Source organism: Sinohyriopsis cumingii, chromosome 14 (genome assembly GCF_028554795.1).
Source record: "Sinohyriopsis cumingii isolate HCF-2022 chromosome 14, ASM2855479v2, whole genome shotgun sequence".
Classification (NCBI taxonomy): Eukaryota; Metazoa; Mollusca; class Bivalvia; order Unionida; family Unionidae; genus Sinohyriopsis; species Sinohyriopsis cumingii.
In genome coordinates, this window is record NC_142974.1 from 51,840,762 (window position 1) to 51,853,954 (window position 13,193).

The 13,193-nt window shown below is 31.8% G+C and overlaps 1 protein-coding gene across 1 annotated transcript; it reads right to left on the reverse strand.

The window, feature by feature from the left end:
• Positions 1-1,412: 1,412 nt before the first annotated feature.
• LOC149783797 (uncharacterized) lies at positions 1,413-12,391 on the reverse strand. Its single transcript, XM_089932008.1, has 5 exons — positions 12,234-12,391; positions 7,528-7,765; positions 6,442-6,568; positions 5,569-5,761; positions 1,413-3,669 (listed from the first exon to the last, which is right to left on the reverse strand). Exons 2-5 carry the CDS (start codon positions 7,754-7,756, stop codon positions 3,487-3,489), a joined length of 732 nt encoding a protein of 243 aa, XP_089788134.1. The 5' UTR covers positions 7,757-7,765; positions 12,234-12,391; the 3' UTR covers positions 1,413-3,486.
• Between the last annotated feature and the right edge of the window lie 802 nt (positions 12,392-13,193).

The following is a 13,193-nucleotide window of genomic DNA, read 5'->3' on the forward strand; positions in this document are numbered from 1 at the left end:
ATTGTGGTGGACCACTTCGTGCATTCAGTACAAACATCAACTTGATTTCAGCCATTGAGATACAAAGCTGAGTAACTTACTGAGGAAGAAACTGCCATCAGTGATGCAAGTGCTGCCCTTGAAAAAGGCTGCCAAATAGAGTTCAATACTTAATTCAGATTGGAGCAATCCATAAAGTAGCACAGGGTACAAAGTCGAACAGTGGTTGTTTTTTGTAGGTGATGATACTAATATGTACAAAGGATTATTACGTTATCTTCTGAATGATTTCATGTTAAAAATTATACAATAAAACCTTGGTATGTGTGTGTATAAGTGTGTATGGTGTTACTCTGATTGCAGTACCAACCTAGCTGGTGAGGTGATTCATATTTATACATATAATACAAGCGTGTTGACAGATTCATTCACGAGCAGGTAGTTCTAAAGGCCATGCAACTTGCAAATTCGCATGTTTTGTCACATGCAGATAATTTAGAATTAAAATGGGTTATATGACATATATATTTTTAGTATCTAGTTCAACTGGGATCTCAGTTTGATATCATGACATGAATTACATCACTGGTAACCATTATAGAACGCTGTCTGATTTTGTTCAAGATTTAAGTAAGTGTATATTAGGGGTTTTCTTATATAGTTTCAATCTGTAATACTAATTATCAGATCTTTTCTTATTTTTGTACAGGCATCTACCGTTTAGAGTTCAAGGCATTAATATGTGCGAATAGGATTTCCTGAGAAAAAGCTGCCCGTTTTAAAAAGCTATTACTCTGAATTTAGAAATGATGAATCCATTAACATTTTCAAGATGTAAAATGTTGCAAAAATATTGTACAGTTTCTTAGTACAAATAATTTCTCTCTGAAAATTGCTAACAATTGTTTTTTCTTCTTGTTCTTGTTATTATTATTATTATTATTTGTTTAATCTTACAAAACATGTTTTCGATGTTTTATGTGAGTTAGATTTTGACCAGTGTTATATATATATATATATATATATATATATATATATATATATATATATATATATATATATATATATATATATATATATATATATATATATATATATATATATATATATATATATATATATATATATATATATATATATATAGTACTTTAGGATCTACATATAAATATGTAGCACTTTAAGATGTATTTATAAATATGTAGTACTTTAGGATGTATTTATAAATATGTAGTACTTTAGGATGTACTTATAAATATGTAGTAAATCAGCTGACGCATATCGATCTAGATTCAGTCGATACAGTATATGTCCATTACAACGTGCTAACAACACTAAAAACCACACGATTTGTCCAGATCATTAAATTTTACAGGCACAGGTTCAACTAAAAACATAATGAAACGAAAAATGCATATACAGGCAAGATTCCAACATATGAAGTCCATGTTTTTATACAAATATACATGTGTGCGAGAAGGTAATTATCACCAGATTATGTGCACTTCAAAAGCAAACTATATGGCCTTTTACGTCAGTTAGAAGCATATAAATTAATGTTGCCACGTGGAGAAATAAAAACGTAACTCCATGAATAATGCAGTCTTTTGTACTAAACAGGTAAATGTTTAACATGTTGATCTCAACGTTGCACGAGGTACATATTGGGAGAATTCACTTCTAACCAGGTGAAATCCCCTCCTCTTCCTTCTCAAAGATATACGCATGCATCCTAAATTGAAATTCACTTAAAGGCCAGATAAATATGAGATATTCTTCCAGCAAAAACGAGTAAATGAATAAATCTTATCGGTATGACACATTGTACAAACGAACAATAATAATGAGTACAGGATACATATAACTTGAAAATGTCATTGAACTTTCTATTCCAGAAGTCAGTGAATGTGCGTGAACAGTTCCTTTAATATTGATAAGATAACAGGTATACGAACAACTGCGCATGTACATTATTTTAATGATTGTTATCATATCAAGATTTTAACCGATCAATTTAATTTCTTTGATGATGTAATAAAGATGCCAGATTCTTTCCTCTGTTTACAAACAAACAACTTAGGTTTATTTTAGTACAGGATATACATGTTAGTCAAGGTCCGGGATCTCATGCACGTGCAGGATGGTAAACATAAACTGTTGACAAATCTTATTGAAGTTACATGACGCATGTGGCAATTATCTGTAGTATCGATGGTGACTTTATGTATACATAGTCTCCAAGCAATATTGAGAGCAAGTATTTGATAATGTAAATAAGCTGCAATTCAATGATAATTAAACTTATTAGTAAATGTATATGAGCCAAATAGTGTTTTTCGGTTGCATTTTTACAAACAAGTAAATGAAAAGTACAACACTTCGAAAATTAATATTATCAGCAGAAATTTTGAACTGCTTTTCGATCGTAAAAAAATTGCAAAATTGTATTAAATTTAAGAATTATATTACAAGAAACCTTCTTTTGCATGAATTTAAAACAACTAATTTCAAATCCGTTTGTGAACATTTTAAAATAAAAATTAAGTATAATTTCAATATATAACGTTACAATATAGTGGAATGGGCTACTTGAAATATTGGTACAATAATAATAACTAATACTGCCGTAGTTTGCTATAATGGTTCACAAAAAGCAGGTACATGTAGCACAATTGCCGTTCTTAACATTCTTGACCAATTTAATGCACTGACCATCTGCCGAACACTTTAGGTGTACCTGAATCTGTTCTTGAGTACGAAGCACTACAACATTTATAATGAATGAACACATCTCTTGACATCTAGTAAGAAGTAATATCACTAATAAAACTATGTGTCATTTGGCGGGATTATTAAACATCATCTTTGCTAATTTTATACTCGAATTAAGTACAATCTAAAATCTAAAACATTATACATTTCACATCTGAACGGAGAAGAAATATGGCAACAATTGCGAAATAGGAAACAGCAACGAACAGCAATGTATTTACATTAGTAAAACAGACATAATATATATATATATATATATATATATATATATATATATATATATATATATATATATATATATATATATATATATATATATATATATATATATATATATATATATATATATATATATTATCGAGGGTTTTCTCGGTATTGCCATAATTGTAAAATATATAAACATATCTTTACATTTGAAGACAAACTTGAAACCAAACTCTTAGGACTACGGTCGTCATTCAACGTTTTCAGTCGCAATTTATTATTTGTTCTTTTCAGAAGGGGAGATGCGATGAGTTACTATATTAATTATTTCGGTATTGCCATGATGAACTGAATATAATTATATGCATGTAATATGTTAGATTGCGGTCATGATAAGTATATACCTTTATTTTTTAATTTGAAATGTGTTTGTTTTGTATCATATCAGTTGTTTGTTACACGTCATTTTTGGTTCAAATGATTTCTAAAATATTACAATAACAGGTACCGTTCAAAGCAAAAAGGTTTTTATAATTAGACAGAGCTGAAAAAATTCGCCTCTCCAGTCATGCACCCTTTGTAGACCCAGAGTGCTTTCTCTTTATCAATGGCTCCTATCAGAAATGCATCATCTATAATTTTGTCCAGCTTCTTGTAACCGTCGTAGCTGGGATCAAGATTGGACTGAACCCAGCTTTCATATACACCAAAATTGTGCTGAAAAAGTAAAACTAATAACAGTATGTTGGATAGGTGATATTATACGTATAAACATTTACACACACAAACACACACCTAACTTCATTTCTTTTGTTTGTAACTGTACAGGTCATATAACGTATGGAGATATTGGGGTATGGCTGGCAATGATGAGGGATTAAAGCATCGGGAGATTTCCAAGATGGAGGTAAATGTACATATATTTAAACAAACACCAAACCCTAATTGATATGTATTTGTATATAAATTATGTTAATCCCATTGGACAAAGTACAAGGCCAAATACACGATTAAAGCTTTGTTTTGCCTCTAATAAATGATCGTTTGTTACTGAGATTTTTGTTTATGGTTTTCCGTAAAATAAATAAAAAACGTCTTACTATCATTAAGTAAATAAAAACAAATTGCCAATGGATATACTTTCCTTTCCATTAGAGGAAATTTCTCTCCAGTCGATAGATGAGATATTAATTTTAATACCGAGAACTCGACATTTTTGACCTCGAACTTGTCTGATACAAAACAATATCAGATCAAATCATTAATATCATATCCTTGTAACTTGTCCTATCATGCAACGCGTCCAATAGATGGTTGACATGAGTACAGTTAAATGGACATAGGTCCATTGCAGGTATATTGTATATTTCGTGTAATATAATGCACATTGCATGACCCTCAATACCTAACTTCAGTTTATGGACCAATCAGTCATCCCCAAAATAGCATGACCAAGTCTGTTTTGCATCGGTGCATATATGTTCTGTAAGTTCATAGAGTGCTCTATTAACTTCTGTAATGATCTAAACACAATCTGTCTTTATTAATATCATTCTCTCAACTATCCTTTCTGTCTCTGATGTTTGAACATGGGTATTTGTTTGATGTATTTAGTGCATATCAATGGAGGCGTTGATGATCTATGATTTTTTGCGAGATCCCATGCTGTTGACTATTATAATATATAGCTTGCATATTCATCTGCTCAACTGAAATAAACACTATAGAAGTAGGGTGTCTTGTATTCGAGGATTTTGTTTTCATACTTTGCATATGCTTCGATCTGACATGTATCATAAAAATGTGCAATGCTTGATTATATTTCAGTTGTTTTCCCTTATATTGCCAGTTTCGTTTAAAGTTAGGAGAATTCAGAAAACAAATATACAGTCCAAATTAAAATCACAGTAATCCAAATCTTAGATATGTTCAGTGTGCATTTTCAATCCAAACTACCATAGTTTTTATCAATTGTATCAAGTTTTACAATTAAGTAAGTACAATAACAAAACTGATTGTTCCAACCAGCTTAAATATATATATATAAAGATGTCCTCCACATGATGTTCTATAATTTCCAAATCAGAATGTGTAAAATGGTATCCAAAGTTGTAATTGGATTCCTCCCTTACATCTTACATCACGTGACACCACATAGGAAACACTTTACAATTATAGTCCACCTTGTAACAAGATAATTGTTGCCAGCTGACCCATATTGAAGTCAACTTTGGTTTGCTGATACTTTTACTACTAATACTCCTATAACTACTAGTCTTTTAATGTTGCATATACTTCAGTTTTATTGCGCAAGACTGGGCACAGGCATAATTGGAGGCAATACATACAATCTAAGTGGCACACCATTACTATCAAAACCATTTCGATTCACCATCATCATCGATGTTAATATGTACCCTAATATTCGTTACCGATATGTCCGATAACACAACTGATATTTCTTCTTACAAAGTTTTATCCCAAGCTCAGCATCAAAAAATAAGATCATATTATTTATATAAGTGGAGAGAAATTGCATTTCTAGTCGACATTTGGTACTGAGAGTATTACTATTCCTCTGTAATATCAGCTAACGATGTTACAGAAAATGCTTACCGGTGGATCTGATATTTGCTTTCCAAGCCATGGCCAAAGTTTGGGACATGGTATTAAAGCTACTACTAGATACAGAGAGTCCATCGTCTCGGCAACTTCTTTTTCCAGAGCAGCATAATCCGCGCATGCTTTATTCAGGTCAATACCTTTAGGATCTCTTATATGCCAGGTTGTGAACAGCTCTTCATAATACCTAGAAAAAATCAGTCATATGTTTGAATACATATGTCATGGAATAATTCACTATTCTTCTGTCACCTTCAGCCATACACACACATACACTCAAACACATAGTCCTTGTTCCTAAGATGCAATATATTCTTGTTTGCAGTTGGAATAACTCTTGACTATTTTGATAAACAGTGATCATGTGTATCTTTATGTGTGTCACTGTGTGTTTGTGTATGCACCAAACTGATGAATGAGAAAAAGGGGCGTCCTCTAAAGTCTTTGATAAGTAAAGTTTTTCATTAGATTATATACAGTTAAGAAGGCATTTCTAAACCAAGAAACCAGGGTATACATTCTTGTTCGTTTTCTTTTTCTTTCACAAAAATAGAAACAATAGGACTGCTTGAGGTTTCTCACCATTAAAGTATTTCTTACCATTCAAATGCGTTTTCAAATAAGTATTTATATTAATAACATAGTTAGCCGAAAGTTATCTAGTGTTATAATTTGGTATTTTATAAGATAAGACAATCTATCCTTATCCATCCTGGCTATAATTTTTTAAAAGTAAACAAATATAGTCTCATTGAGAATTCGTTTTTAAAATTTGGTGTTCGAATTCCATTTTTTGTTAAATATTCTTTTTTTCTTCTTCCGTTGACATTGATTTAATCCCTTTTATGGTTCTTAATTATTCTTTACTTCTTGTATGAGTCTGATCGTTTCTCCAGAAAATCTTTCAAGTTCGGATCGGTTGCTTTATCCGCTGCTGTGTCAATGGATTCCTTACTGTAGTAGCAATAAACAGAATCCTGCACCATGTAACCGCCTAAAACAGAAAGGATCGAATGAATGCATATAACTGAAAAGTAATTACGAGAAAAATGCAATTGTGTGTTCTCTGTATCCTAGGAGAATCAACTGTCGCAAAGATACTCATTCACCGTTGTTTGTGCACCAGTTCTAAAGTTCGTCATATGTACAACACACAATTTGAAAACATGGAGAGACAATGTACAATATTTGATAACTCGTTACACTATATGGCGTGTGCTTATTTGCTTTCATAAAAATACAATTTTCTATTGTAGATACTCATTGGTCTAAAATATGCATTCAAACCTTGATGTGACTAATTGATTTTATATCCACAAACTTCTGTAACCTGAAAACAAAAGTGAAACATAAGTGTCCCCTTAAATGCAGGCGTACATGTTTAAATATCTGAAAGTCAAAACCTTGTTTTAATCGAACCGAATGACCCAATTACGTGTAAATTACACAAACATTCTGACTCATCTGTCATTGAGCGTTTTTCTTATAATAAATCAAGTTGCTCTCAAATGTTATGAACTGTTCAATGAAAGACATTTTTCAAAACTGAACTATTCTTTAAAAAAGTAATTGACGTATCTTTTGTTAAATGGTAAAGTTACACAGGAAAACATATATATATATATATATATATATATATATATATATATATATATATATATATATATATATATATATATATATATATATATATATATATATATATATATATATATATATATATATATATATATATATCATTATACATTTCCGAAACGCAAAATGTATTAAGTTTTACCGGACGTAAATATGAAGACACGTTCAGTTTTAAAAAGTCGACTAGAACGAAACGTTTCCAAAGTTAGATAAAAGAAGAATATCTTATTCAACGCGAATCAGTACACCTATCGTACGTTCAGCGCTTTCAAAAGTGAATACGCATTGTAAAGGACGAGATATTACTATGTTACTTACCGAAATCAGCTGGATCAAGTTTACCGTATTGAAGTCCCTGGATAAATTTGGACTTAAGCGCATCTTCTTGCTCGGATTTTGTTGACTGCCAAAGACATTCTGAAAGAGGCTCAACTTCAGCCTTCAGCCTAAGTTGAGACGCTCGATCAGCGAGGTCCCGGAACAGGGCACTCTCAGCAAGCTTGTGGGCCAATAGTCCGGCATGTCTTGGGCTTTTTCGGGCAGACATTTTTCAAGGCTATGAAATATATATATATATATATATATATATATATATATATATATATATATATATATATATATATATATATATATATATATATATATATATATATATATATATATATACGTGTTAGTGTGTGTGTAAGAACCTTAAGCACGGATGTACGCACAGCTAATCGCTCCAATGTGTGATTATTAAAGATTGAAGATAAATACAGAAAGTGGAGTAATAAAAAATGATGAACGAAGAACAGAAGCGGTGGATGCAAATGTTAAGATAGGAAAGGGAGAGACATAGACGTAGCGAGAACAGAAGAAAGCTAACTATAAAAGAAAAAGAAGACAACACGAGAGCAAGAATGAGGAAAGGACAATTTAATATACATTTAAATAATAAGCAGCAAGTCCTCTTGAAAAAAGTTCAGATTTTGATGGTAGAGGAATTATATGGTTTGTACCCTTTTTCTATGATAAAGAATTAGATAAATACTTTTCTTCTTTTGAAAAAAATGCTAAAATATTCACATATAGCATTGAATTGTATTGTTACAAGGGGAGCTATTGGCGATCAGTTGGTGATTATACTGTTTTGAAGGAAGATATATTAAACTCTATGAGTTGGTGTCTGAATTATAATGATTAAGATTTTTGACCTGCAGAAAAGAAACTGGTAGGACCCATGTAGAATGAGGAGTAAAGAAAAGAACAACTGTTTGAAAGGTGGCGCTTAGCAATAAAGGTTGAACAAGATTATGATAGCTCCAGAAAGCTCACATTATTTGATGAGTTTAAGTAATGCATGCATAGTGATATGAGACCTCTCACAGGTGACCAGTCTTTCTTGATTGAACAAGTTTCATTGATCAATATGACTTCCTCTCGTCAGTTTTGTTTGGTAGAAAAACGTTATCTCAGTCTCTTATGTCTTTTCAAAATATCAACCTGGCACAAATTTCAGAAATATCATATCTGATGAGACTCATTAGAAATCGTTATTCTTTATATGTTCACTTAACGTAAATGGAAAGCGCATCACATTCCTGACTGATAGAGGTTACAATTTAAGTAATGTTCTTTTTTTCACAGAAGTTACGACTCTAAGGCAAATGAACAGAAATATACAAAAACCAAAACGCTGTGTAAAACGTAACAAGTAATATAATTGTCTAAGTCATTAATTGAATATTTAAGAGGAATTTGGAGTATGATGCATTATATCCAAAATACTTGTAGATAATGCTAGCACAAGTCTAAAATAATAGAGTATTCTGAACGAATTCCAGCTCCGCAAATGTGTGGATGTACCAATATCATTATATGTGTTGAGATAAGGAAAATATTGGGATAATGGTATTCATTTACTGCTGGTTGCGGTTAGTGCATCACGAGAAACATAACTGTGTTTTGGCCATTTTCAATTCCTTTGCAGACATAATGTCCGTGAACCATTGAACGTATTGAAATATAAACTTTTTAAATGGAAATTTCACGATTAATTTGGAAAAAGAAATTCACTATTTGATGGAGGATTATTTTATATAATGGAGTAAAAGCAATTCGTGTTCACCGCGTATGTTTCTGCCTAAAGCTAATATTATCATTCCGCAAGTGTACGGATTATCGAAACGTCGACAGTATCACCAAAATGGATTATATTCCATTGCCAAAAATCAATAACTTTATCGACACAATTTAAAAAGCAGATTACCAAGTTTAACTTTTTCAACGTATCCTGCCTAATTCCAATTAAAGACGAAAAGGAGAGTTTTCGGCATTTGTGACTCCAGACTGTATTAGTATAATGTGATGCCATTTATCCGTTATCGTTTAAGCATTTACTGACCAAGATAATATCTTGTCTAGATAATTGTGACAAATTATTCATCGAAGATGTCATCATCAATATCCATAGCTATACATATCTGAACATATGAATCTGAACCATTTCATCTTTATTTAATCGTGTCAATGATGTAGATCTGACCGTTAGTATAAATAGATGTACACTTCTACCTACTTCTGTCAAATTTATAGGACATTGTGTCGGACAAGATCATAATTTCACTGTCGGACTCTATTCCTACATACCTATCTGACCTATCCCATGTGTACACGCCAGCAAGATACTTACGCTCCTCTTCTGACAATCGTATACTCATTATTTCCACTATGAAAACAAAGTCATATGGACAGCGTTCTTTTGCATACCAGGGCCCAGTAACGTGGAATGAATTGCCCACTGAACGTAGACACAAAGACACAGTGATCACATTCAAGAGGGCTCTCAAAACTAAAGTATTTTGACCGCAAGAACAAGCTTAAAGACCTAATAATATTTCCTACCTTTTTTAATATTTTTATAATTTCATGTTGTTTGTTTTTGTAAAAATATTAGTATGTTTATTATCTTAAAGATGTTGTCTAATGTTGTAAAGGGCTTATAGCTTCTAAAGATTAGGCTATATACAAAGTCCTAATTATTATTAATTAGCCGTATAATTTAAGGACAAGACTTTCTCTGAATTATCAGTACCTATTTTTGAGGGGAAATGGATGTATGGCCGGATCATATCGCACATTTTGTACAAACTGCCCCATAATTGACGAGTATATTTTGTGTGGTATGTTATTAGTCTGCCATGTATTTGGAATATGTTTTACAAATCAGAGGTCATATTTAAAGGTGCCTCGATTTTATTAGCTGCAGATTTCAGTAAATCGTTTCAAGTGCGTGTTGAAGCAAGTGATGTATGCATAGGTCGAGTATTGATTCAAAAAGAAAAAAATGGTGTTGATCATCCATAGTGTTATTAAACAAAATAGTGACAAGCACCAGATAAACAATAGAGTAGAAAAATGTTTTTGGCTGTCAACTTAGCTTTACATCATTCTGATGGCTATGCTAGTTTATATCCTTATTGAGACATTATAACACATCTTGATGTGTAACCCTAATTAGTATCGGATCTTATGTATGCTTGTCTTATATGTAAAATATATGTAAATTGTATAATATTTTTTTTCTTCTTCATGAGTTGACATTTGTCATGATTTTTGTAAACAAGATAATTAAGTAGGAAGGTGGTCAAGGTCATTCCTGTGTACAAAAAGAGAAGGCCCGCACAATTTACTTTTGATTGGTTCGTTTTCCAGAGCTGATTTGCGTCGTATATCAAGTGGGGTTTTGAATATCAAGGTGTCATTGTAATCAATTGTTTATATTTGTTTGTTTTAATATCAGTCTGTGATATAATTTACCAATTTATTCTTATACAATATGAGATGAACTGTTTGTTTTTTAATTATTCGTTAGAATTATAAAAGGCATATTGACATTTGCACCAACATATTTTTGGGGATACTTGTGAACACATTCCATATTTTTAGCATATCAAGATAGTCAAAACTATTGGTACATCATGAACATTCAAGAATTATAATTTATTTGGAATATTATGTACGTTTCGACTTATGATAGAATATTTAGGATTATTTCTAATTATTCCACAATATTGTAAGTGTTTCTTAAATCGATAACTTAGTCATAAATAACTTGTTAATTATATTAAACTTGTTGGTTTAACAATTGGTGTTGCATATTTTAAGACCGTGGGTTGTAACAATAGCAAATGATGTCATACATTTGATAACATCCATAACATGGTATATGCTAGACAAACACTTCATCATGTTTCTACAACAATTAATAATCACCGTTTTAACGTACACTTTGTATGGATCCTATGTTCTCCGCCGAAAATGTTTAAAAATTGTTTCCGGAGAACATAGGATACATGCAAAATGTTTAAAATTGTTTTGAAAGCTCCGGTGGCCAAGTGATGAGAACGACTGCCTCAGATGCTAAAGGTCGTGCGTTCAAACTCCGGCCGAGTCACAACAAAGACTTATAAAAATGGTACAAGCAGCTGCTTCACTAGGCGCTCAGCATGAAGAAGTTTGTGTTCGGACTGGTCGGCTTGGTATCATCATAATGTGTCTGGGTGGAACATGATGCTACATGTCTGTTATACATCACTAACAACTGCAACACCGCAGACGTCGTAACCATATGACTCAAAAATTGTTTAAGTACAATAAAAATTCTTTAAACACAATCTAATATAAATATTCACTTTTTATGACGTTTATTGTTTCACGTATGTCCATTTCGTGAATGGGAGACGAGTTGGCTGATCAAGGAAATGCATCAGTTAAATGTCGTGTATCCAAATGACCTGTTTGTGTTAAGGCATTAATTAATAATCTATAAAATCTTTATCAATTATATTGTGATTTCATTAGTATAGAATCTAATATTAATTTGTGCATATAAAATGTGTATAGCTATAACGTTAATGACTGTTCCCTATAATACGAACAATTCCTTTTGTAAAATTATTAGCATGCAAAATCACTCGTATTTGACCGAATATTTTGTACTGCATCATTATTTCGTCGGATAATACTTTAAAGTGTACTCTTACCTTTCTGACTTCAGTAAAATATAGTTTATCCCTCAAGGCAAAAGGACCAACTGACAGTAGCGTATAATACTTGTTCTCATAAACACATGTAATATTAACTACATCCTGTTCGACACACTTCACCTAGCCGTGGGAGTGCAATATTTTTAAAGTGAGTTGTGGATCATGTGTAAGTACAAAAATGTATGCGAATTATGTCAAGTGTAATTAAGTCATACTAATTTGAAGTCAAGCATAAGAGTGCAACTGTTAAAATTATTTTAATAAATCCAAACAGACAACTGTCTGACAAGGGTTTTCTTTTCCTCGTGTTCCCACGATAGAAGACAGATGTAAACATATTCGCAATGAACTGCTCGTCAAGCTGCCGCCAACTATCTCGGTTTCAGTAATGAATATATATCTTTCTTCCAGTACGTCCTTTAGTTTGTCCGTGAGTTTATTATTCAAAATATTTGAATTTTTTTTTAAACGAAACTAAAAACTAAGATGATGGGTACACTTTGTCAAAAATAATTAGGGATATGATTCTCATGCTTTTTGTGACTTTAACATGCATCACGCTTTAGAAGATTTAAGTCAACTGAAACATGATAGAACATTTGAATTAATCAATGTTACATGTCAATAGCGTTTGCAGAAAATGAGAACAAAGCGAAAAATGTACCCAAAACTGAAACAAAAACAAAAACAGAGATGCATGATGACTATTAAATTGTATGCTCAGAAATTCTAAAGGAAGAGATAGATTAGCGAGAGAGAGAGAGAGAGAGAGAGAGAGAGAGAGAGAGAGAGAGAGAGAGAGAGAGAACGAGAGAGAGAGAGAGAGAGACTAAATATTTGCCAAAAATGTTACATGGTTTCATTGACATCAACGGAGCATATTTTTATTTATAAAACAGGTGTTTAAGCCAACATGATCATTATTGCTGTTATACATTTGAAAGGCAACTGTATAGT

Excerpts from the sequence above, each read along its gene's own strand:
- LOC149783797 (XM_089932008.1), bottom strand. The coding sequence starts at position 7,756 with ATGTCTGCCCGAAAAAGCCCAAGACATGCCGGACTATTGGCCCACAAG. Across the intron at positions 6,569-7,527 it reads ACTTGATCCAGCTGATTTCG|GCGGTTACATGGTGCAGGAT; the intron begins GTAAGTAACATA and ends TTTCTGTTTTAG. Across the intron at positions 3,670-5,568 it reads AGCAAATATCAGATCCACCG|CACAATTTTGGTGTATATGA; the intron begins GTAAGCATTTTC and ends TTACTTTTTCAG.